The 27,144-nt window shown below is 39.3% G+C and overlaps 2 protein-coding genes and 1 non-coding gene across 3 annotated transcripts; all 3 read right to left on the bottom strand.

Moving 5' to 3' along the window:
* Positions 1 to 723: 723 nt before the first annotated feature.
* On the bottom strand, positions 724 to 20,532 carry vat1l (vesicle amine transport 1-like). The gene is made up of 9 exons (XM_086026208.1): positions 20,056 to 20,532; positions 18,228 to 18,357; positions 16,181 to 16,396; positions 15,177 to 15,319; positions 14,000 to 14,103; positions 12,290 to 12,345; positions 11,965 to 12,159; positions 6,003 to 6,086; positions 724 to 4,959 (listed from the first exon to the last, which is right to left on the bottom strand). The coding sequence occupies exons 1-9, from the start codon at positions 20,268 to 20,270 to the stop codon at positions 4,861 to 4,863; spliced, it is 1,242 nt and encodes a 413-aa protein (XP_085882334.1). The 5' UTR covers positions 20,271 to 20,532; the 3' UTR covers positions 724 to 4,860.
* On the bottom strand, positions 8,331 to 8,402 carry trnag-ucc (transfer RNA glycine (anticodon UCC)). Its single transcript has one exon. It is a non-coding gene; the product is annotated as a tRNA-Gly (tRNA).
* Positions 20,533 to 22,636: 2,104 nt separating the features above from the next.
* Positions 22,637 to 26,296, bottom strand: bola3 (bolA family member 3). The gene is made up of 4 exons (XM_086026210.1): positions 26,113 to 26,296; positions 25,897 to 26,020; positions 25,263 to 25,351; positions 22,637 to 24,217 (listed from the first exon to the last, which is right to left on the bottom strand). Exons 1-4 carry the CDS (start codon positions 26,173 to 26,175, stop codon positions 24,152 to 24,154), a joined length of 342 nt encoding a protein of 113 aa, XP_085882336.1. The 5' UTR covers positions 26,176 to 26,296; the 3' UTR covers positions 22,637 to 24,151.
* Positions 26,297 to 27,144: the final 848 nt, after the last annotated feature.

Below are 27,144 nucleotides of genomic sequence, written 5' to 3'. Positions count from 1 at the left end.
CATGATGTTTTTTTTCCAAACATGGGGAGGAGGTCAGGGAGACATTTGGGTGGAGGGACAAATAATGTCTTCCTTGTGCTGGGATTTGTGAGAAATATTGACTTGGGACACGGTGCACTGAGCAGTGTGTCCTTTCATTTGACAAACTGGAAACATCATTGACTGTTTGGCACTTCCTTTCTCTGCCATATTTGGATGTGAAATATCTGCTTTTGACAAGTAACAAATGTCACAGTCAACTTGTAAGTGAAAACTCACTCTCTAGCATATAAGCAAGCTTATCAGTTAGTGTACCTGTTCTTGTTTTGATCAAAATGTTGTCTTTAAAAATATGATTCTACTCAGTTTTGACGGAGTTTCTATCAATGTTGCCTTAAGATACAAGTTTTTTTGTTTGTTTGTTTTTTACAATTTATTTCGAACATGCATAAAATAAAAGTACAGTATAAAACAGTAACCTTTGACCCCCCCAAAAAAGCAAAATCAAGACCATGAAAAAAATAAAGAGGAAAAAAACGGAATTAAAAATAACCATTACAAGAGAGGTGATATGTTACCTGCTGACACGTTTGTGAAAGGAGTAGGAGGAAGCATAAACTTATCGAGTACTACACCGATATATTTATTTCACTGTTAGTATATCACAGTATTTAGGAAGATTCATATATATCTATACATAAAATAAAATATACTTATACACAATATTCCAGTCTACAATACATCTCATGTAACAATATGATAGCAAACTATCATTATATATTTATTCATTTCCATGTATTACTAACCCCTCAATAGAATAGTTCCTACATTTCATTTTACTGAATAATACACCTTAACCACTTGTCTTCCCCAAAACAGTGGGGAATTCACATTCATGTTTAATTGGTTCCGTGACCACGCACGTAATTCAAAACACTCACATCTCAAATTATTCTTAATGGCCTCAGCTTCTATAGCATCAATCATACAGATATAAAACAAGGACAGATCATTTTGCTTCGGGAAATGGAAGGAGGAAACCATTTTGAAATAATTTATCAATCTAATCCTAAACATAAATACAGCAAGCATGCTGGGAAACAAAATCAAAACTATTTGAATAAGGTTTCCTCTTTTTTCATTTGTGCAAGGCAAGATTTATGGGGACATTTATTGTGTTTTTTTAAAGCCTTAATTGCAATTATTCATTGCTGTTTGCTGCATTATTTGCTTAGAGTTTAATATTTTATAAAGGAAAATCTAAGGTACAATCCTGTGTGTTTTTCAATCTGTGGGGGTGGGGCAATGGGTGTCTCACATGAGTCTCATTCAAGATAGGACTGCCCCAGTTTTTAATTGTATCCTTCAAAAAAGTTGTATGTAACGATTTCCTAGAAGTATTTTTGCTGTATTTATTTATTGTTATTTTCATTTTTAACAATCTGCTGTGCGCCGCTTTACCCTATACTGCTGTGAATTTCCCCTCTATGGATCATTAAAGGATTATTTTATTTCATCCTATTTTAACGACATCCAGCTATACAGAGATGAAACAGCTCTCTGTTTTACACCAGGCATCATTTTGGATACATCTCTTGTACTGGTTTTCATTGTGTACATGCACTGAATATTATGGCAATTGAGGATAGACTGGGCACATATTGGACCGATACTGATGACCACTTCATATACTGTACTATCCCAGCTGACTTTAGGTACACCCTGGACTAGTCGACAGTCAATCAGGGGACATAAAAACAAACAAACATTCACAAGCACATTTCAGACAATTAGAAGTTTTCAATTCGGTGAACCTAGTATGAATCTTTTTGCAATGTCGGAGGAAACCAGGCTGCCTGAAGAAAAATGACCCAGTAACTCTCGACTGTGAGGCATACATGCTACAACTGTGTTTCTTCCTATTCTTATATTATTATTATCAGAGCTGGGCATCGCCTATGCATCACAGAGTTCCCGTTTGCATATTTAAATGACCTACGTGGTCCCAGTCCGTCCCTCGTCGGCGACAGACAATTAGCGTCGAGAACGTAATACCCACGTCACACGCATGCGCCGCACGGGCAGACACGCCGCCAAACAAAGATCTGTATGTATCTGTATTTATGATGTATAGCTTTTTTCAATTACGCAATCATTTGCCACCTTGAGGAACCATTTAGCGCATTTATCAACCAAGTCCCTGATTTCTGTTTTCACAACGATCAGTGCCATCAATAAAGTGTCCAGTCACCCCAAAATAAGCGCGGTGGCACGTTTATGTCCAGGGATATGTGGCAAATATTGCAAATTTGTCTGAAGTTCCCCCTACCAAACATCAAGCTTGCTTTTCTTTTCATCATCATACATGTTGCTGATTTTTGTCATCACTGCAGTCCTGCACGGGGGTTTGTATGATGGGTCATTGGACGCTGTTTGAAACACTTCAATTACAGTAATCCCTTGTCTTCCACTATGTTAATCGGCCCTCAGTTTACCACTATTCGCTTGGCAAGAACATTGGTCAGCCCGTCGGTCGCTCATATGCGGCCTGTTCTGGAGTTTAGTTTTGCGAAGAGCTTCGGAATGGCTCGCTACATTAGCGTCTTCGTTGCTATCATTAGCTGTGGCTTTAGTCGCGGCTGGTTACTTTGCATTTATGTAGTAGGCTTGAAGTGCCTCTTTGGTAAGCAAAGTCTTTCTTAGAAAGAAGGCATATCACTTTGCCTTTATCGATAGTGCCGTCAGAGCGTTTTTTAGATGTACCATTCATCGGACCAATAACTCTCTCATGCTCCTCCATTTTCACGTCTTCTCTCTGCTTCTGAATTTGCCCTCTCACCTACAATCAGGTCACGCCAAACACAATGACAGCTAATCAGTGTCCACTTCAGGGTGTGACATTGTTTTTTTACACCGCCAACAACTCAAGCACAAGCTCCATGCATCAAAATGGATCTCATCATCATACAGGAACAGTAAAGTTAGAGATTAAAAATTAGATTGACGCGATTAAAGAAAATAACACTTTAACTGCGACTAATTAATTGATCACAATTAATGCACTATTTCGACACCCCTACAAAAAATATCAAACAAAAACAATAGACACACACACGCGCACAGCGTGGTGATCGGTGAAATAAAAACAAGATGGGGCTCATGTCATTGCGTCTGTGGGACCGCAAGGTACCCCAACATTATTTTATTTTTTCCTTTCTCGGCCGCGTGTCAGGAGTGCGGCACCTGCGTGTGACGTCGTACAGGTTAAGACCCTTCTCGACACCGTTTGGCTGACTTGAACCGACTGGGACTAAATATGCAGACGGGAACTCGGGTGACGGTTAGGCGATGCCCAGCTCTGATTATTATAATCAAAGCTGGAAAATGACAACTTCCTCAGTTGGCTACTTTGCAGATCCATTTATTTTCATGTAAACAAAGCCAACAATGAAAGATTGCAAGACTGGACATACGTAAGTAGTCAAAACCACAGGTAATAAACAAACAAAACACAAAATACTTCTCTTTTCCTTTTTTCCAATGAATTATGACAATACGTTAACACAAACATATGCACACATTCCTAAGCATGCATCTTTTCCTTTTCTCTTCGGAACATACATTATATGTTTCTACTTAACACTGAGATGGATTTCAAAAGTGACTACCTATGGTACATTAAACCTAAAATTTCTTTCTTTTACTAGAAGTAATTTCTGTCATAATCAATATTTCCTTTCTATGTTAGCTTTGATTTCAATGATTTGATGGTAACTTTAACAAAGCATAAAGCTTGTTTGCAATTAGTTGGCACTTGAAAAAATACATCCGGTAGCGTGTAAAGCGATTCAAGTTTTCTGTTGGATAAATTTTAGAACATGACATACTTTGTCTCAATAAGTCAACAACGTGTTTGTTTGCCTTCCCTGCATTTGATGGCATTTCTCATTTTGATGGGTTGTGTTTACTCTAAAAATAAACAATCTCTCAGGGCATGTTTATTTTGAGGCACCAGAAAGTAAATACAGTAACTTTGGTCAGACAGGTAATAAAAAGTCTTCCAAAGTGGCAGTCTGACTGAAGAAATCACCATCGTCCTCAGAGATATTTTTTCAGACATTCCATTATATTTCCGTTTCTCATTTTTGTTGTGCCACATTGCTTGCTGAATCCCTCAATTTTATAAACATAACCATTTGTTTTAACAGGCAACAAATAAAACTCATGTTGGTCAACGTTTGTTAATAAAACTCATTTTCAGCAATCCAATTGCTATGTAAATTGGTGATTAGTTTTAATGACTTTTAGTCATTAGTCTAGATCCAGATAAATGTGTTCACTTGGTAACCTGACATTAAGGGAAAACATTTCAAGTATCAAACACAAGGCACACGTGATCCCATAATATAATGAGGTTGGCACCTATAGGGATGCTTAAAAATAACACCCACTGACTGCATTTATGCATTTCTACCATCACTAACACCTCATCTGTCATCTTGAACAAGGCAGGATTTTTGAACTTCTTTTTTTTTTTTGTTAAATTGATTGATTTCATTTAAAACTAAAGTTGACTATTTGTTGCATGGTTATAGCAAGTCAGCAAGGTTAAATGCATATTGATCCATATTAAGAATTAAATATATTCACTAGATTGTTGCAAAACTAGAAAACAAAACAATGCACTTCATACTTTGCACATGCAAAAAAAAAAAAATGAGCAGGTGCTTTTCCAAACATTCTATCTGCAAGTAACAAAAGGAAACAAACAAGATGAATACTCACATGAGTACATTACATGCACAAACACTGCACAACTCTCTCAGCGTGACCCTACAAGGGAAACCCGTAGGGGACGTCTGATGGCATTTTAGGTTAGTTCTAATGGATAAAAGGCATGCGCTCTTTGCTGTCATTATCCCCCTCAGGCTCCTCTTCTTCCTCCCCTGCTTCACTGGTCTCAGTGCTGTCACTGGCCATCTGAGGGGGGGAGAAGGATTCATTGGTCCAACAGTGACTTGATAGTGAGGTAGTCACAATGACACGCTCATTTAGAATACATGTTTACACTGATTCTACATTTTAAACGCAGTTGTCTCGCTTATTGCTAACACATAATGTAACGCGCTACATATGGGATAATGAAATTAGCATCAGTGGCACGGTGTCATAACCTTTTACGCAACAAATATTTTAACAAAAATGGTGTGGCAACACATGTGGAGCTACAATATATCACCACTTCTATGAAAATTGACTTGTATTACAGCCGACCCGCAAATACTCACGGTTCATCAAACACGGGTTCGTATATTCACACTGATTTTTCCAATTTTTTTTCCGATATTCTTTTTATATATTTTTTTACAACTTCCCCCTCGTTTTTCGAGGAAAATGTACATCGAATGTTTATCAGCGATTTTTGAAGAATTTGGGAGGGTTAAAAAAATGTTACATTTATATGGGCGTCAATTATATGCAGATTTCTTGCTATTCACAGGCTGGCCCCGCCCATATCGCCCACAAATAGCGGGGGTCGACTGTACTACAGTTTACTGAGTAGCTGTGACCGTCATCTTTGCTTATATCCGTATGTACATATCATACTGCACCCTAGTGGGAACTGCACAATGAATAATTCATAATGCACAATCTGTTTAACTCTTTGCATTCAATTTAATTATATCATCATTTTGCATGTTTGTATAAATTACAATACGTTGGAGTTTCTCATTTAAAAAAAAAAAAACATGTTCCAAAAGCTTTTTTTCTGTGTTTAATTGGGGGACTGAAACAGATTTATGACAAGGGGCTAAGATGACTTGAGAATGTTGAGTGTTACCAAATTGGTCAAGGAGCGAATTAAACTCACGAGTCAAGGCACCGCTGTATAAAAAACCAAACTCCTTAAGACTTATGTGCATCAAATTGTTATATACATAATTATGTCAGCATATCAGTCACTATAACACATGAGTGAGTTATAGAGTTATATAGTTATCATGAAGAGGAATTGCTATTACCAAGGGAGTAGGCGACTTCTCGACATCCAGAATGAGTTTCCCAATATTGCCTCTGTCGTGAATTCTCTGCATGGCCTCTTTGACCTGACAAAAAAGTGAATGTCAATTTTTGTTGTAGTTTTCATAAAATGTAGTGGACATAGATCACCAGCTAGGCATCATCTGTGATGTAACCAATAAATCCACATAGCCTACTGTACTTGCATTTATCAACATTGTTAGAAGTAAAAGTAAATGAATGTGCAGTGCTACAGTGGTAAACATATATCTCTAAAAGCACTGTGTATACTCTGATGTGGAACATTAGCACTAATGATAGGGATAACACTCATCATCTCATATTATTTATAGACCAGTAAGTGATGTGGGGTCATCATGGCAATGACAGAGATACAATTCTCTCTATTTAAGGCAAGGCTACCATTTGAATGATTTTCAAGCTTTTATTGTAAGATAAAGTGATGACATGTTGTTGCATCAAAGTTGTGTTTATTTTGTTGTTAAACCCAATGATGGTAAAAAGTTCACACAAAACACATCTTTTACCTCATTAGATGGACATTACTGAATGTCCCCCTTTGTTTAGAAGTAATTGTGCCTCATAGATTCATTTGTAGAGGACAACACCAGCCAAGATTGAAAATAGGTCAAAAACTTTGCCTCATGCATTGTTGCGGGGTAGAATATTTAGACGAATGCATTATATCATGTGCAAACACTAAATCATCTTATATTAACATGTTTATATTTCTAAATTCAAAATTTCGGAGTAAAGCTGAAAAAAAAGGTACGCAGCTTCCGGTCGCATGCAATGACGCACAAAGCTTTTCATTCTAGCAGCAAGAAAAGGTTACTAGTCAACACAGAAACAATCAGGCTGTAAATTCTCCTTCCAGGCATATGAACAAATGAGGCCCTGACAATGCATCCCACGCCTCCTCAACCGTTCAATGAACGCTCACCACATTTTGTCGAGGTTTAACGATCACATCAAAACTGATTTCTACCATGAAAAAGACTAACCTGAAGTCAGAAGGCAGAGGTTAAAAATACACGCATGTTAAGATGAGGATCAATAGTAGGGCCTGACCGATTAATCAACTGGCCGATTAAATAATGCCCTTCAAACATCAAAAATCATCAGCCAAACAGCCAATTATTTGTGCCTTTATGTACTCTGTCCATTTACAGCAGTTGTACACAAGTGACACTGGTTTCATTATTTAATACACAAAAATCTATACCATCATCTTGTATCCCTAAATATTGATTAGATAATAATATCATATATGGACCTGTCATTTTCTTTTTTTTTTCTTTACAAGCAATGCTTAGGTTAGCAATGCAAGATGTGAAAGGAATTGACCTGGATGCAGGGGCGGAGCCATGGGTGGGCCTGGGTGTGCACAGGTCCACCCAGATTGACAGGCTGCCCACCCAGTGAGATTCATGAAAAAATATATACTTTTAAATTTTGAGTAAATTATCATGAAATTATTTTTTAATTTGTGTTTTGTTGTATTTTTTATTTTATTGAATATTAAGAATGTCATCCTTGTGATTGTCTAAGGAAGATCTGAACTTCATATTATTCAGTTTGTTATTTTATTTGAATATACGATGTGTTGGAACAGGAGGATTGTGCTCAGTGAGAGAAATATTCAGGCCCACCCTGATTTTTCCAGGCCCACCCATTAGCCACGTTCTGGCTCCGCCCCTGCCTGGATTTCACTATTTTACACACAACCTAAAATCACTGTTTGTTAAAAATGTTTTAATAATAGAGATAAAAACATAGTGCAAGATAAATCAAACATGAATGTGTTAATTATGACACTCATTCAACTACTGGTAACCCAAACATACATTTGTGAAGGATTAATTTCCTTCTAACGTCATTAATTAAATCCATTGTGCCACACAGTGCATTCTGACAACTGAAAAGGAAAGTTATTTTTCTTAACAATAGTGAAAATCCACATATAATTCACGGCCTTTGAAATGCATTCGGGGATTTTTTTTTAATTTTATGCATTATATGTATTTTTTTTAAATCAATCGGCCAATTAATTGGTAATCATTTTTTTGCTGCCAAAAATTGGCATCGGCCACAAAAAAAATCCATATTAATTAATCAATAGTGACATACTGGAGCAGTGGAGAGCTTTTTAGTGCATAGAAAGCAACAAGGCCTGTTCACAGGCTAATTGGGGTGAATAAAAAATCTGGGGTGCTTCAGACTTACCTGCATTGCACATTGAAAATTAATGGGCTACCTGAACAAAATTTGAACTCTAGCAACTTCAGTGAAACATTGCTTAAAACATATGCAGTGGCTGGGAATCGAACCCAGGTCAACTGCTTGGAAGGCAGCTATGTCAACCACTATACTACCAATGCCATGCTGGAGCTTGGTGGTGCAATCTTCCTCTTAAAGACCAACTGTGAAGTAAATGGCCAACGAGTCATACAAACAACTACAACTATTTTAAGCATACTTTCGTTAGCGTCATAATTAGACCCATAGCAACGTGCTTAACAAGGAAAATGCAAATGTTCGGCAATTTCCGGAAATCTTCGGCAAGTGGCGTCATTTGAAGCGGTTGAGTCGCCAGTCACCTATTGTACTGCATTGTTGATTGTCCCATTAACTGCTCTTAAATGCTCTGTTATCGCATTTTTCGGCGAAATGCCTCGGAATTTCCAGCTACATCCACACCATCACTGAGTGGGGAATCAATCCCACACTACCCGGACACAAGTCATGTAAGCAGAGCTGGGCATTTTACTAAAGATTGAGCGTCCGTTACTCGTCATCCATCTGCAGCGTGGGTACCCTTCCGTCGTCCGTCATTGGCCTTGTTTTCCGGGGTAAAAAATAGTACCCGTCTATACGCCGGTAGTAGTGTGGTGTGCGTGGTTCCCATAGCTGACTTCTATGCAACGCACTCAATTCCTGGTCAACGCTACACACTCAATTACCAGGGGTAATCAGTCCGGGGTGTACCCAGCCTATCACCAAGGTCGACTGCTATAGGTAGTATGGAAAATTGGATGGTTGGATGGTATTTTCAATTGCGCTACCAGAGCGCCATCACAACTCCAAATAGGTGATAGTTTCCCCATTCATCACTAGCATGCTACAATATTTTTGAAATAGCTGTAAATAGGCCAAAACCAGAACTAGATCCCTACTTCACATTTTCCACCAACAGATAATTGCATTTTCATTTGTGATGACTCATACTGAGTTTCATAACAGCTCTGAGACTGTATAGGGAATACAGTCATCCCTCGCCATATTGTAGTTTACTTATTGCAGTTTCAGGGTATGGCAGATTTTTAAATCACATCTATCTAATTTATATTATGGATTTTTCGCTATAGAATGGGATGTAGCACTAAATGCGAGCCAGAAGGAAAGAGTGCGTAAAAGACAAAGAATATCCAACGTTTGGGATCATTTCACACTTACAAAAATAAGATAAAGTGCAATGACACAACTGCATTTCTACGATAACATTGTTAGCTAATTCGATAGAGCTTAGCCTACCATTGCTAGTTACAACAAATTGTCCACAGGTGGTCAAGGATAGACATAGCCACCGGTGCACTTTCAATAACTTTATTGAACAAACATTAAGAAAATTAATAAGCAATAAACACATTGATTCACAAACTGCCAATGGCCACAGCTCAAGTCAACATACAGACTAGCTAAAGGTTAGCCACTTAACAGCCAGCACCACAGATATGAACTGGAACGTAAATGAGGGATTACTGTAGTTCCAGATCAGGGGAGCCCAAATCATGGCCTGTGTGTCTTTAGTGGCCAGCGGAATATTGCAAAAATTGCAAGACATTCAGGGATAGAAAGATACAGGTAAAGTATTTAAAAATAGCCATTATGTACTGCATATATACAGTACTGTGAGCTAAAGCACCGTGTGTTTATTGAATGGCAATGAAGCAAAGTCTAAGTTTATGTATTATGAGTTTATTTTTTATTTTATTATTGTGTGTCATTGGAGTATGTTGTGCATGCCGTACATATAGTAATTGGAGTTGTGAAGGTTGGTGAGTATACTGTGCGATGGAGGCACGGGACATTGAGCGTATTTCTGGCAGTGTGAGGCTAAGGTGTTTTCAGCAACTCGTGACTTGTGCTGAAGCGATTGATGTGTGGTCCATTGGTTTTCGTGTGGGAGCGAAGTAATTGTGCAGCAGCAAGATGCACAACCTACCCACCATCTGTGGGAGAACGTCCACAGCTGACAGCATCCCACGCGAAATCAAGAGTGACATCATCCAATTTGCTGTCCATGGTGTGGACAGAGGATATAAAAAGTCTACACACCCCTGTTAAAATGCCAGGTTTTCGTGATATATATACTGTACATATATTTTTTAAAAATGAGACCAGAATAAGTCATTTTAAAATGTTTAATGTGGCCTATAGACTGTAAAACTCAATTGGATTTTTTTTTAAAGTCTTTTTGAGAGGGGAAGTAAAAATTAAGAACTAAAATAATGTGGTTGTACAAGCACTGGCGCCTCCAGACATTTTTCATTGGAGTGGCCACTTCAAATCTTAGGGTGCCACACCAAAACTAAAACCCGTAATTTTAGGATATTATTATACCAGGGGTGTCGAATTCATTTTTGTCGCTATCTTAGATATGATCTCCTTCTGAGGGCCGTTATGACTGTGAACCCAAATAAATGTATGATCACCTCATATTACATATACGCTACACAACAAATTGAGGAATAACTAGCTTGGAAATCAGAAGCAGGTAAAAAGTCTTTATTACATTTATTTTAAAAGGGTGACTGGTAACAAAAAATGTTTATAATATTCTCAGTGTTTTTAAAAGTGAAGACAATTTGCAATTTTGGAAACATTAAGTCGATACACATAATTTGGTTTGGCGGGCTAAATAAATTATGTGGCAAGCCAGTTCTGGCCCCCGGGCCTTGAGGTTGACACCAGTACATTAAACTGGCTGGTTAAACCTGGCTGGCTGGGATGACATGCACAACTGACGCCACAACAATCTATAGTGGCGGGTAAGGCTGGGAAAAAATATCGTATCGCGATGTATCGTGATACTTTTTATGCCGATACCAAGAATCGATACTTTTGATACCTTATGTTTTGTTATGTTTTGCATGTTCTATAACACACTTTTGGAACATTTGAGGCCCTTAAATTTGAGCTTTGTGAATGGAGTTTTATTTATTGCACTCCTGTGTATCGGGAACATTTACTGGAACAGTTTCTGCACTTTAAAAGTTAAAACTTTGGAAAAACATGCCTCAGTTTTTTAAAATATATATTTTTATAATATTTAAGTATCGCAATACGTATCAGATCGCAAGCCAAGTATCGGTATCTGTATCGGATTGGGACAAAAGTGTATCGTCCCAGCCCTACTGGCGCGGTAGCTGGGGCGCCTTTGTGCACAAGTGTACACACCCTCTGGTAACTGGGATGTATCTATGTTTAGAGTTGACAAGTCAAATTGAAACTCATATTAAATGGGAGTCAGCACACAACTGCCACCATTTAAAATGCCTCTGATTAAATTAAAATTAAATTAAATGAATAGCAGAAGCCTGAAGGTTTTGAGCTAACGCTGTCTAGTACTTGGCCATTCTACAATCCATCTTAAAAGTTTTGAAATTATTTATACTGGTCATTTTTTTTCCATCACAAAAACCTGCCATTTGAACAGGTGTGTTGTGGAATTTCTATCTGCTGTACATTATAATTAGAAATTCCTTTAGAAAATCGTAACCGCTTTTTGTTAGAGGCGTGTAGTGGTTCACATAGCTTACTTAGGTAACTCCTAGTCACAACCAACTGACTGACTAGCCCAGGATGTAGTCTGTCTTTTGCACTAATAGCCTCCTGGCCCTGTTTTACATCAGACCTCTTCAATTTGATTATGGCTCTTACCTCCTCCAGTGCCCACAGAGAATCCACCACTGGCTTGATCTTCTTTTGGTTGTAGAGGCACAACAGTTTGTCCATCACCGATTTCACTAAACTGGATCCTCCCTGCCTGAAGAGGAAGTTGGGCAAGGAAAATCCTGCCATGACTTTGTTCTCCTCGTACAGTTTAATAGGGTTCACCTTTTCCACCTGCCACCACTTGGAAGAAATAACAGCATGTGTCAGAGAGATACAATTCAGTTGAGAATTGAGTGTTTCATTTGTCGTAAAATGGCGTTCATGCGAGGTCTGTTTCAAATGACGATGACAGACGGAATTTCTGACTCACAGATTTTGCAAAGCTGAAGAAACTCTTTGTCTCCCCAGTTACCATGTTCGATGCGCCTGAAAAAACAAAAATAAAAGGATTGTTGTGCGCTATGCAAATGGCTGGGCAAAGGTGACTGGACAATAACAAGCAAAGCATGAAGGCTGAGGAGGGGGAGGAACAATTGGCACCTTTAGAATTCAGGGTCCGTGCAAGCATGCCTTTGCAATATAACCAGCACTAATCGTTAATTGGCTGGTAATTGTGTTAGTTAATTCATGAGATTTGACGAGAATTAAAGTGATTAACAGGGGCTGGATATGAGGCTCAGATGTGACTGAGAATATATTTTATTCCCAGGCTATGTTTTATGTATGGAACATTACTTATTCAAGGTTAGACAGGTGACAGTCGACCTAGTTTTTTTTAATTAATTGGCCAACTCATTTCACCAGCAGCCTCATTCCAATTATTTTTTCTTTATAAGGAATGAAAGAACAAGAAACAACATTAAGGATGCGGTCAAAGAATGTCATCCACCTATTGGGAGGGACAAGCTGTTGTGGTGTCCATAGACACCCCAATAAAGGATGTTTTCTGAGAGGGAACTACAGTCGACTTCGTCAAGTTGACTCTGAGGCCCAACCGGGCCGCATGACAAAGCAGGCCGTAGATATCCCGGATCACCTGAGCACGAGACTGTGCACAGATCCCAGCCAGTTGTCCAAGTATGGAAGTACCTTCAGCCCACTTGATTGCACGTTAGAGAGAGCGGCCTTCACGAACCGATTCAACATCCTCGGGGAGAGCGGAAGGAAACATCCGAAACTGCCAGTTACGGCCACTATAGGAAAAGCGGCGAAGATGCGTGTGATGAACTGCTAAAGGGACATGAAAGTAGGCATCTTTCAGATCGATGGAAGTGAGCAATTCCCCTCTGGTGACTGTCCGTAAGATGTCGGCCATAGTTAGCATGTGAAAAGGCACCGCCTTGAGATAACGACTGAGTCCCCTCAGGTCCAGGATTGGCCGGTACTCTTCTTTGATACAAGGAAGTAAGATGAGAGGATGAGCAAAAGCCTCCGGGGGGCGCCCAAGGATCTTATGGGTTCGATCGCCTCCTTGGCCAGGAAGGTGGAGAGCTCCTGACCTGGGGGTCGCAATAAAGGCCTTCGCCGGGTCGCTGGTGATGGTCAAATTTTATCCGGCCCGCACCCTCTGTGATAGGATTAATAACATCTGGCCCGTAGTCCCATTGACATGCGTATAAAATACACTCTAAATGAAACCATCGCCCCCCCGCATTTTCCCCTCACCAAATGTGGCCCTATTTGCAAAAAGTTTGGACACCCCTGCTCTAAATTGTTCCTAGGTGTGATTGTGAGTGTGAATGTTTATCTCTGTGTGCTTTGCGATTGGCTGGCAACCAATTCAGAGTGTACCCCACCTACTGCCCGAAGGATAGGATGAATAGATATGAGGATAATGGATGGATGGATGTACATACAATGTATGTGCAGTTCAGTTGTATTTAACTTTTAAGAAAAAATACATTTTCATTAATCGTCAACGTTTGTTTTTTTTAAAAACTATTTCAGTAACTTTTATTGAACTTTTACCTGTAATACATTTTCAATTGAATCTTTCGTGTATTTAAGCTCAGCGTTGTTTTCAAAGTGTCCATAATACAATACAGAGTCTTTCAATGACAAATATACTTTTAGTGCTTACCATAGAGAATGTACGTTCCCAATGGCCTCAGCAGACTTAGGCCTTTCCCTGTGTTTTCTCCACATAGACAATCCAACACAATGTCTACTCCCTCAGGAGATATCCTAAAACAGGAGCAAAGCAAGGTTCATTAACGGGAAAGGAAATACTGAAATGATAATCAAATACATAACATTAATCCTATGTTGTTTTGCATAAACATTAAATTAAAACTGTGTCTGCATGCTTATACTGTATGTATATGAGTGTTTTAAAGCAAACAGTTCTTAAATATTAAATGCAAATGCATTGAACTAAAAAATTAAATACAATATAACTGAACCGTACTTGGGCAGTGATTCTTTCACGTACTTGTAGGAGTCTACTTTTGCTATTAATAGTCAGAGCTGGGCATACCCCGCCTATGTGACGGAATGGCGGATAAACAGATAGCCGAAGGGTACCGTGAATTTTTAGTAAATACCGCACTTGGAGACTCACTAGACAACAGGGTTGATTTCTTGTGGTATTGCATTCTGTTCCTTGTTAATCGCAGCCACACGTGATCGATAGCCAAAATGAACGCGATTAAAAGCAGGGATACAAAAGGATGAAAGGCATGCCATTCTCATGAGGACCTAAAGTCTTTACTTTCTGCTTTAAGACCTGGACACCTAAACTACTTGGTGGTCTTGTGATTCCCTTTTGTAAAACTCACGCATTTAATTGTACTTTGGTCTTGATCCTGGGTGGAATGTGTGGTGCAGGGGGATGAAAGGCAAATTAATCCACTTCTACTCTAGCATGAAACATTAGTTCATTGCAACTTAAAACCTATATATTATTACATCTATATATTTATGTATACAGATACAGTATACGGCACAATTGTATTAACAGGAAGATTCGTTTTTTTTACAAAGCTGCATGAAGTGGAACAAGGTGTGAAATAAAGTCCCATAATTTCAAAATCCAGGCTATCATGAATCAGCCCCTGATTGGCTCAATTGCAGACCCCCACTGTGCCACTGGGATTAGTCCTTTGTTGCCATAGTGACCATGACGACAAACCACTAGACAGGTGAACCTTGCTCTGTGAAGTCCATGCTATCACAATAAGCAGCCTAATCATGATAGTTATAAAAAAAGAATATCCCAAATACAGGCCTCATATAAACCTGCAGTAATTCAAGCTTACTTTTTGATTTCTTGTATGTAATCGGTGTTTCTGTCAAAGAGATGAGTCACAGAATCTCTGATGGCGGAGTGTTTCAAACTTGAGGCGATCCCAAAGACGATGATATTCGGTATTGTGGAGCACAGCTGAGCCACAGCTTGACCCTGAAGAGAAGAATGACGTGCGACAGTTTATCAGCAGCTGCCAGTGTTAATGCACAATTGAGCAGAATGCACAATTCCATATAAAATCACATTTATCGGTATTATACTGACTGGTTTATTTCTCAAATGCTTGTAATTTGTAGCAAGCCTTGGAACACTACCGTGACTGTCTTAATGATTAAAGGACGGATTAATGAACATTTTAATTAAGTGTAATATCCATCGGTCAATTTTACTTTATTTTTTATTTTATTTGAATATCATCTAGCCTGTTTAGTTGTTCTTTTCTTCTGTCGTTCTCACACGTTTGAAATAAAGAATTCATTCATTCACAACATTCTACAAAATTTTGCTGGTCCGTTATTCGTTATCCGTCAGCGGCCATGGGTACCCTCCGTCATTTATCAGCCCATCTTTTTTAAAAGGTGTCCCGTCAATCGTCAGCAAAACGGGTGCCCATCAGTGACCAGTCTGTCAGTTTGACGGAATGCTCATCGCTGGTCTTTGGTGACACTCCATTTCGAAATTAGCCATGCTACATGGCTGACATTTTTTGAATACAATTTTGTGTACACTGTACTGTTTACAATATGTACATTTTTTTGTCTGGTTAATTTTGTCAACACATTTCCTGTGTTTGTGTAACCGTATTAAAACCGACTGAAATAACACTTCAAATTGAGTGACACTTCTGCTTGAGTCTAAAAGAACCGGACAATATTGCAGTTCTGAAATGACTCCTATTAGAGTAAAACTCTTTTCATTGTACAAGTGTACCAAACAATGTGGTCCATGATTGACACATCAATTGGAGGATGTTTTGTGGCCTGTATGAACAAACAATTAAAGAGAGTGACTTACAACAGCACCCCCAGCTGAGTGCACCAGCACCGACATTCCCTCTCGGAGTTTGGCGATCTCGAACAGCATCATGTAGGCAGCTACAAAGTTCAGAGCAAACGCACCGGCCTCTGCAAAAGTCATTTCATCTGGCATTTTGTAGACAAACTCCTCTGGTGTGCAGACAACTTCTGCCCAGGCATTGTAGTTAGCAAAAGCCATGACTCGGTCTCCTATCTGAAAGAAACATGTCAGACACGAGGTGGCTAAGGTACTCATACTGTGTACTGAAAGACACTGGAAGGTGAATTCAGAGATTTGCTTCTAGATACATCACGCGTGTTTGAAGATAAGTGCTGAATACATGTGCAAAGTGTGTAAATGTAGCATTGGACTATTTTTCACCATTTCAGTTTTCCCGATTTTTTTGGGGCTGTGGCTAAAAGAGCACCCACTTCACATCAGCGGTTGTCTGGCACAATTTTGATGTGCCGTTAGCTAGCTAGCCATACCTACATCCCTAAAATACATCTTTCCTTCGGCTAGTCCACTGGCGTAGCCACTTTACAGATCCTCGTCGTCCCTGAGTGTGCGTATGTCACACAGAGGAAGGCAGAAGAGCGAGGAGGGGGGACTTTACATTTTTCTTTTGTGCTGTCATGCACGCTTCGAGTATCTCGTTTTTTATTCAACTTTGAATTAATCAGGAAGGTCCCGTTGAGTTACAATAACTCTTCTCACAAGGAGTCGCTGGTGTCACATAATGGAAAAGCCCTGCAAAATCACGGTGGAGTATATTCCAGCAACTCTGGTGGCTTTATGCGGCTATATGTTCGTGGCTCAAAAATGAAGTCATTTTATTTCTAGGAATACGAAAGATACAAGACCACGGGTCACCAAGTCCGGTCCTTAAGGGCACATGTCCTGCATGTTTTCCATCTCTCCCCGCTGCAACACACCTGATTGAAATTAGCTCATCAGCAAGCTTTTCAGACGCCTGATAACGATACAGATCATTTGAAACAGGTGCGTTGCAGCAGGGAGAGATGGAAAACATGCAGGATAGGTGCCCTTGAGGACCGGACTTGGTGACCCCTGTACTAGACAAAGGTTTTCCCTAGTCCTAGTAGTGGTGTTTGGTTGACATTTGAGAGCGGAGAGAATGACTTGATTTTTCACCATTTTGTCATTTAATTGCCCATTTCATCAATAATCCATATTTCAGGTTTGTTAAAAACACGCATTTCCGTGATGTGTCAACTTAAAAAACATATTTTCACTCAACATGGACTTAAAATAATTTAATATCTTGCTTCTCTGAATCATTTTCAGAGCTGGGCATTTTACAAAAATTTCCCAGTGCGTTTATCGCCTTCCGTTTGCAGCCGGGACAGCCTTCCACCGTCTGTCTATCCGCCACCAAATAGTAATCACCTATAGGTCGGTCCGTCTATCATTTAAACGGGCTTCTGGAAGCAGAAGCCTCACCGCTGCCACTGAGGCCTCAGCACGAAAAAAGACGATAGACGATTACATAGATGGAAAAAAATGCGCTTAGTGCTGAGTCCATCTATTTTTTTTTTTAAGTTTTTCATCTATCGTTTATCGCCTACAAAAGGAGTGTTCCTCATAGGCGGATGGACTGACCGGTCCGTCACATAGGCGGAATGTCCAACTCTGTTCATTTTCATTAACGCACCCTGGTTCATGTTTCTCCACATCGTAACTCCAATTGACTTTACCTCTGTTTTTGCATGATTCTTACATCATGTCGTCATTGTCGTAGGTGGGAAAAAAGCAAGCCTATTTTGACCAAGTAAGGAGTAGGAAGTCTAGATATCTGTTTTCAAATGTAGGTATTACAAGTAAAAAGCCATGAGAAAAATAATACTCAAGTATATATAGTACAGATACCTGAAAAATATATTCATGCACAATACAAACACAGGTATTTTGTTCCTGCAGATGCAAGGCAATGCATGTACTGTATGATGTATGTGCTGTACAGTAATAAGTTGGATCCCTATTTGTGTATTATTAGCAGGAAGCATGCTTCAGTTTGACGTACCTCAAATCTTTCTATGTTTTCACCCACAGACTCCACAATCCCACAGCATTCGAAGCCAGGAACAAGAGGGGGTTTAGGAGGACTATCAATGGTCCCCTGACGTACCATCAAATCCAGGAAGTTTAAACCACTGTAAAAATCCAATATATAGGATAATTGCGCTTGATAAATAAGGTGTTGTGCCATAGTTGAGTCATGTTAGTTTTCTTCAATCAATTCTATGCAATTGAAAGAATCATTAATGATCAAATAATTCACTCATCACTTATTACGGGGGACAGGTAGCACAGCACCCTAGTGGTTAGCACATCTTCGGCCTCACAGTTCTGAGGCTTCGAGTTAAAATCTTAGCTACAAAGATAATAGTTGCCTGTTTCGATTGCACTGTCAAAAAAGGTATTCATTAAGGATGCACCAATATCACTTTTTCCAGGTCAAGTGCGGGGAAAAGTACTTCAATGTTTATAATAATGAATATGTGAACTACGATCTGGCCAAGAGTCCAGGCTCTAGTATTCACTCTTTGAGTACTCACCGATACCGAGTACCAATACCTGTAGTACTTTTGATATATAAAATGTCATATGACACAATGACAAAATGATGAACAAAATGAACAGAGACCTTTATTTCTGACGCAGATGATTCCACATTGTGTCAGACTACCATAGTGTAGCGCCAACTGCTGAGGAGGGCTTAATCGATGTCAGATTTGCTTTAACTTAAAGTGCAAATCAACCCAAACGTATTTTTTTCAAGAATATGTTCCCAGCAGGCCCACTCGTTGAAACACGATCAATATGATTAATATTGTGTTTGTGGGATATGAGTTAAGCAGCAAAATCCATCCCTTTTTAGCCATCTCGGGGGGCAGCCATTTTGTCACTTCTGTCGAATGCAAATGACATCACAACTGCTCAGGGCTCAGATAATGACCAATCACGGCTCAGTTCAGAAAACAGGTCAGCCGTGATTGGTCGTTACCTGAGCTATGAGCAGTTGTGATGTCATTTTCAGTCGGCAGAAGTGACAAAATGGCCGCCCCCAGAGATGTCTAAAAACGGTAGATTAACTCTTATTCCACAAACGCAACATTTATCAGAATGCCTTGTTTCAACGAGTGGGCTTGCATAGAACATAAAAAAATATGTTTGGATTGACTTCCGCTTTAAGTATTGGTGTCTGGTCTCAGCGGTCTCCGCCAGAACCGTTACCTAAAATACACTGATACCTTGTATCGGTACTCGCCCATCCCTACTTAGTATGATGCAATTCTACACCAATGCCACTACAACCAATAACAAACATTTTGCTACATGAATACCTTACAGTAGTACATATTTATTATCTTTGTACATAAATTGTGATACTCTCTTGAATTGGACCTCATTAAATTGTGCAAGTGTACCATGTTGTGTTAGGTGTAGTGTAGTCACCAGTGGCTACATATGTTTACCATCAATGTTTATGCAATTGTTATGGGCAATGAGTCACGGGCTCTGAATGCAAGGCCACATTCATCACTCATGCTCTCACTGAATACAAAATATTACAATTGTATTTTCCCCAAACTTTGGCACCAGTTGGTATAAAAAGCCAACTGCAACAGTTCAGATAAAATATGAAAGGCTGAATGGGATTTAAATGGGTTTCAAAATGTCAGTTTGCTCTCTGTTAGACAACACTGGGAGGAAACGACCTGTGGCTTCCACTGCGATAGTATTACTGTACTCCATTAGTAATGTGATGTATAGGGCAGTGCTTTTTTTAAAAAAAAAAAAGATATCTAATAATGAAAATAAAGCAGCAATAATGGGGTTATATTTACCACGCTTTAACGCGGATCTTCACTTCACCACGCTGAGGCTCGGGCATCAGCTTCTTGGTCATTCGGAGTTTGTTGAGCCCTCCAAAGCCTGACAACATAACCGCCCGCATCTCTTTCACATTTCCGGAAGATTCCCCGCTTCCCGGTTTCTTCCCCGCGTCTCTCTCTATCATGCACTCGGTTTCCTCCGTCATGTCTGCCCCCTCTTGAGCCATGTCGGAGCCCGGCTGTGTGCGTCTCCTCGCGCCTCTTCACGGCTCACTGATGTGCGCTGCAACCTGCAATCGTGGCGCTGTGCACAGCACACCGGTCTCACTCAGCCCGTCGTCTGTTGCTCCATCCACTCACTCAGGCGTGTCCAAACCCGGATGATCACGTTGTTATTGTTATGATCATCATCTCAGCTCGCTGATGAGCGCCATTAATTAGTCATTTCAATGAACTGGGCGTAATTAGTGGTGCATGTGTTCACTTGAGTGTCCAGTGCGCCATCTGTTGGGAAAATTCGTCATCTGCAGTTTATTGGGACTCATAAATCACCCTTGTGGTCGGGTCATTCAACAAGTGTGACGCCCACAGGGACGCTTGGAAATCAAATATATTGTCCACATCCTTCAACAGTACATTGATTGTATACAGGACATCACGGACATAAATTCAGATTACCTCTCATAACCGAAATTCTCTCATACACACTTCTGAACTCCTCCCTTTCACAAATCATACTGAAATCCGATTATATAAAATAAGGAAATATGCATTACAGTAAAACTCACACTATACAGACTCATTTTCAGAAGGCCAATTATTAAACAAAATAGATTAAAATCAAAATATATTAAAAATCATTAATAAAAATTCACCATCTCAAGGAATTTTGTCCTTTCTTAGCTAATTCAAAAACGTATTAATAATATATTCTATGTGCCCCCACTAGTCTAAACATGCAGCACCACCCTCTGTTGTCCAGGACCTCGCTTTGGAAACGTCACGTGACCAAACCCAGAAAACAGGTGAGCCGTGACGTCCGCAAGCCGAGCTCCAGGACACTTTGACGTCAATTTCAGTCAACAGCAGTGGGCGGTCCTGCATAAAACGTCAAGGATGGCTGAAAGCAGGTGGATTATCTGATCAATTGTTATTCCACAAATGCAATATTAATCTGAATACCGTGTTTAGTGGAGGTACATTGAGCATTACCGCAAAAAAAATGTTTGACTTGACTTTCACTTTCAGCTTTAATAATCAGTTATGAAAAAAATTAAATCATGAAATATTTTGCTTTCGATGAAATTGTAGTGGTCTGTCGAAGTTTCACTTTCTCAGGTGAACCACTGAAATGAAATCATTTCTCTAAAATATCCTCACTTAGGCTTGTAGTTTGGCAAAGACGTCATTGCCAAATATGATTATTACTCCCTGTCTGAATAGCTATTGAAGATATTTTACTTATTAAAAGTCTGTTCTGAGTACATTTGAATGTAAATTATGTACTGTATCTCCTCCCCTGGGATGAGTTCCGTCATTACCCCTCTGAGGCAGACTGATGTGGGTGACGCGTAGCTCCTCTTCACTGGAGGGAGGCTGCTTTTGCACGGACTCGCTGTCTCAATCATCCGTAGACTCAGCCTTGCCAGATGTAATACTTCCTCTACTGTAAAACTTTTTTTTTTTTTGCCCATGGTGACTTCTCAAAAATTAATGCTGCCGCTGAAAAGTGGAATAAGAACTCAAATATTTGTATATTTTTTAATACAAGATAATGGCAGCATGAGAATAATATTTACACAGACAGATAAAGTTGAAAGGCCAGGAACATGTTAATAACACATCAAAAGCTTGAGAACTGTCAAACTAAGGCTGTGGGAGTTATAGACAGCGCGCTTGTGTGGATGACGGCTGCATTATTACATCCGCAGGTGCTGCTCATCAAAACGCAGTAAAACCGTGTAGAACCTATAGATTTGGGTAGGCACACAGCAGTGATAGCTCGATGTACTGTCCTCTCACCTCTTCTTCACGAATACGTGCAACCAGACACATAAAAATAATGCCCAAAAATACCCCAAAACGTTTACAACTGATAGAAATTCTCTGAAGTAAAACGGCTTCAAAACAATGGCACTGGGCATGATTGGAAAGGGCGATGCCTTATGAGATTTTACCGGAAATACGTCACACCACCCCGTGCATATAGTCCATTCCCCACAAATAGAGGGAATCAACCTTGAATACTGTACATAGTTAAAATATATATATATATATATATATATATATATTCTTTTTGGTACCCTAGATATAAAAATATAGCATTTCCTTTAAAGCAACACTGTGTCATGTCAGTTTTTGTTAATTATGGCGGCATCATGTGGACAAAAGCGGTAGTGTTTTGACAAAAATCAACCACATTTCCCATGCGTGCCAGCGAGTAGTGTCGTGAAATCCTGAGCCGTCCTTATATCGAAGGGAGTATGCAGTAAAGAAATTCAGGACATTTGTATTTGTTTGTGTGCCAGGGTTGATCACATCCTCTTCAAAGTTGCTTTGTGCCAGTAAAAAGGATACAGACCCCCTCAAAGCATGAAATCAAATCTCATTTTATATATTTAAAAACACAAGGTTATGGTATAGAACTATGTGGAATAAATAATGAGGCCAGTGTAACTTTTGTACAACTGCTGTAAATGGCAAAGTACATAACAGTAAAACCAATCCGCAAACATGGGCCTACAAAGGCCCTAAAAGGTCCTACAAAGTATACTAGGACTTTAATGTATTCATTTGACTCACATCCACAGGCAACATGCGAATACAATATTACATTATTTTCATAAATGTCTCCACCAACCATGAGAGAGACTAAAGAGAAAAATCGGACATTTTGTGCGTATGCAGCCTTTTCCTGTTTCAAAGTATGGATTGTGATATTTTTCATAAAAATATGCCTACTTAAGTGATTTGTATGCACTTCACAAATTCACGTTTATACTTGCAGGTAACTAGCTCAACAATACTGTATCTCCTATTACATTGACTACGTTTATATGCCGTCAGTATTTGGGTGAAAGTCAAAAATCAGGTTTCTGAAACATTATGAATAACCCGTTTACATACGTGAGCCAACAGTTACTCCTGAATACATGGTTACTGCAGGGGCGTAGCCATGGGTGGGCCTGGGTGGGCCTGGGTGTGCAGAGGCTCACCCAGATTGACAGACTGCCCACCCAGAGAGATTCAAGAAAAAAATATATACTTTTAAATTTTTAGTCAAATATTTTTGAATTTATGTTTCGTTGTGTTTTTTTATTTTATTGAATATTAAAATGGCATAATTGTGGTTGTCTAAAGAAGATCTGGACATCATATTGTTCAGTTTGTTATTTTATTTGAATATACGATGTGTTGGAACAGGAGGATTGTGCTCAGTGAGAGAAATATTCTGGCCCAACCTGATTTTTCCAGGCCCACCCATTAGCCACGTTCTGGCTCCGCCCCTGGGTTACTGTGATCAATTGGGATATCCCCATCCGAACACAACACACTGACAATGTCATGATGCAAATAGACGTCATTTTTGCCTCTTATTTTCTGCCGTCAATAAAACACATTCTATTCATGTTTTTCACCAAACTAATAAAGTAGTCATTTTCCTCCTTGCACCAAAAGAGTGGTTCTGTGCTACATCTGAGTTTTTGCCATGTTTGTTTACCTCTGTTTGTGTATTTCGGGTGGGTTGTGTGCTAGACGCCGCGAATACAACTAGCTCTTGTACCCAAAAGACCTAGATTCCTTGCGAATAGAGCATGTGCAGAATACAAACCAATTTTTCGTTCAATGGAGGTATTCCGAAACACGTTTATGTGACCAACTATTTGGGTTAGAAGAAGGAGTAACCCAGAGGCCTTATTTGGGTTTTTAAAAACTTGAATAAGACCATATTCAGGTTTGAGCATGTGGTTACATGGCTTTGTGTTGACGTAATATTGCTAATATTCCGGTTACAAAACGGTTATTGACAGCATGTAAACGTAGTCACTGTCAATGTGTAGCAAGAATTATGAATGTTGAGTGGAGTCATGTTTTTGCTTCTGTGGAATTATTGTTTTGGAATATCTGTGAATATTCTTAGTCCATGCATTTCTTGAATCTCATCCTTCAGTGCCTGTGGAAGACAAGACAAAGAAATAGGTGTATATTAAGTGGACAATACTTTTCAGCTTTCAAAAAAAAAAAACAACACACATCCATTTAGAAGTCATCTTTATAATACACACACATGCACGCACACACCATAAGAGTAGGTACACTGGTTGCTTTTTTATTTGACTGGTGTACCCAGTAAAATGTCTGGTAAATATTTGTGCCACTCCAGGATTGGAGGACATTTAACATCCCACCCATTAAATTTTATATAATCCACAAACAAAATACAAAAAAGTGCAGTTTCTGAGTTAATGTATTTGCCCTGAGCTGAGACCAAATCTAAAATAAAAACTAAGAGCAAAGAACGCTTCAAAATAGTTTTTAAAATACCAAATAAGTCTGAAGTACCCCCTAAAATGCCATTTTTTTCTTGTCCCACCCCCCTAATGACCAAATTGAATCTCAAATAAAACAGTTAAAGTGAAATGTATAGATCATTTTTTTGGGTATTATTTGTTTCATTGTTGTCTCTTGTAACTGTGGTAACATGGTTTAATAAACCTAATATTTCAAATCTTTATTATTATTTATGGGACGTGTATCCCACAACATGCACGCAACCCTGTTACCATAACCTTTTTAGCATGGTAGAAGAAGAAAGCAGTGAATCACATACATATGACTTGACATCATCAAACAGTTCTTGGAAAGAATGTGTAGAGGAAAGGTATGTCCTCGCTTCTAGTTTTCATATTTTTATAGCATAGTTTGCCTTGATTGACTCTCATTCTACCTGATGCAACTGTTATGCATATGGTCAGAATAACACAATGCTGTTTTTATTTTATTCTTTACTTATTTACATAAGTAAGCTTGTCCCCTTGGTTGGCAGTAACAGCCAGCTATAGAGCCTGCTTCTACTCCTGAGAGAAATGAATATGTAGCAGAAAATCTGAAAAATTAAGCTTTATTTTTCAAGCATTTTGAAGCCCAAATGTCCTCCAATTCTCGAATGACCCATATAATAATAGGTGACAAGTTGAACAAACCATTACAATTGTTACCTGATTGACGAGCTGGTGTTGTTGAACAGTCCTTTTCCCGCTGAACTCACTAGACTGTATGTGAACTTCATACATGGCCCCACAGCCGCCTGGACACAGGCTCACATTAAAATATGTGCTATTTGGTGGGGGGGGGGGGGGGGGGGTAACATAGTTTCTGCTCCGACTACACCTTCCTGGAAGGTTTACATAAGACTGTAAAGTGGTATTGCTGTTGTAGTGTTGGAAATTTTTCATCGAGTATGAATGCAGTACAGTACAGCCATACAGTTTGGGTGTTGATACAGACAATGGCAATCGGATCGCACCCTTAGTAAAAAGTCATCACAAATAAATACCCAAGTCAAGTACGGAAACCTGAAAAATCAAATTAGGTAGAGTAACACAGTATTTGTATGTCATCAATACATCTCACCACAGGTATGCATAAAAAATAAAAAAACAAATCTATCAGTATCACATTAAGTGGAATTAACGTGTGCTTAAATTTGATCTCTCTTTAATTTTCCTATTATATTTGTCCACCATTGTATTTATTACTAAAGCTATTTCTGGCTCCTTAGAGTTGATGATCATGTTAAATCAGTAGTTTATTACGAATGATTTCAATGTACATAGTATACATAGTACATACCAGATATATCAACAACTTTCAACGATGACGCCAGTGGGAACTTTTCCTTGAGTACCTTCGCGATGCGGATCTCCCCCTCAGTTTGCGTGGATAGACACCTCCACGCTTGCCCACGGACGGCAGTCTGTGAACGCAGAGGGGAAAGTTAGCACACACTTAGCATTAAGTTATCCCGTATGGGGCGTTTAACCTTCATAAGATTGACTTCTTGATTACCTGATTTCTGAAAAGAATCCGAAGTGCAGCAACAGCAGCGCCTGTTCCCTTACAAACAAGCATCGTCTCAATTTTATTAGTATTTATGGACGACACTAGTAAGAATTATTTCTGAATGCTGTACATAACATAACATGTCCTATCACAAGCGGCCCCTTAATATGACGTCACACATCCGGGCATTTTTGGGGGAGTGCATATGTGTACGCGCGTGTTGTGCAACTCGAAACCAGCCCGACAAGCTCCTCTGGTTTGCTGTTGCACTTGCAAGTTTCAATTATTCGTTCACTGGGGCAACATTTTGTAGAATACGCAATTAATACATTCTTCAAACTGCAATGCGGGGCACCTGTTGTAACCTGCCAAAAAACTGAACCCCCCCCCCCAAAAAAAACATGATGGCCAAGTATTCGTTGAAAACAACAACAACAATCGTGTTTCTTTCCTTTTAATTGTATTAGGGATGATTTTGGGCTCGTTTATACAGTGTTTCTTTTAAATAGTATAATAAATGCAGAACGTACCCGTACCGAACGTTCCTTTCACATATATATTTTATGGTTTGTCAGCCTGCTTATTTTTCAAAATGTATTTCTGTTGTTATTAAAGCAATTTAGTCGTTTTGCATTAGCTACGGGTCTTGATCTGGACATTTTCATCATAAGGCAGGGCAGATAAACGTTACAGTAAATACTGTCAGTCTCCACAACAAAAGATCCATAAGACAGATAAAATGCTGACTGCTTTTAAAGGTAAAATCAATATTTTGTTGCAGGTCAGAATGACAAGCTTATCTCTCTCTGCAGGTTGTGGAGCCATTAGTGGGTGTTTACTGTTGGCTTTTGTCTCCTTTCAGACCAGTCCTCAGTTTTGTTTGGGCACAGGAGTTATATGCACAACACAAAGCCAGGCAGCCATAGTAAATTATCCTTATTTCAGAAATGACACTAAAGAGCAGGCCTTTGTCAGAGCCACTGACGTCATTGTGCTTTAAAGTCATGTTGTTACCACGCTGAGTGCAAGTAATGTGCA

The sequence above is a fragment of the Filicampus tigris genome, chromosome 3, assembly GCF_054856515.1.
Source record: "Filicampus tigris isolate MCC_2025a chromosome 3, RoL_Ftig_1.0, whole genome shotgun sequence".
Classification (NCBI taxonomy): Eukaryota; Metazoa; Chordata; class Actinopteri; order Syngnathiformes; family Syngnathidae; genus Filicampus; species Filicampus tigris.
The sequence above is the reverse complement of the archived record's forward strand: the minus strand, read 5'-3'. Positions and strand labels throughout refer to the sequence as shown.

Excerpts from the sequence above, each read along its gene's own strand:
- vat1l (XM_086026208.1), bottom strand. The coding sequence starts at position 20,270 with ATGGCTCAAGAGGGGGCAGACATGACGGAGGAAACCGAGTGCATGATA. Across the intron at positions 12,346-13,999 it reads GGGAACGTACATTCTCTATG|GCGCATCGAACATGGTAACT; the intron begins GTAAGCACTAAA and ends TTGTTTTTTCAG. Across the intron at positions 6,087-11,964 it reads CTCTGTGGGCACTGGAGGAG|GTCAAAGAGGCCATGCAGAG; the intron begins GTAAGAGCCATA and ends CTTTTTTGTCAG.
- bola3 (XM_086026210.1), bottom strand. The coding sequence starts at position 26,175 with ATGCTTGTTTGTAAGGGAACAGGCGCTGCTGTTGCTGCACTTCGGATT. Across the intron at positions 26,021-26,112 it reads GGATTCTTTTCAGAAATCAG|ACTGCCGTCCGTGGGCAAGC; the intron begins GTAATCAAGAAG and ends CTGCGTTCACAG. Across the intron at positions 25,352-25,896 it reads GAAAGTTGTTGATATATCTG|GCGGCTGTGGGGCCATGTAT; the intron begins GTATGTACTATG and ends GCCTGTGTCCAG.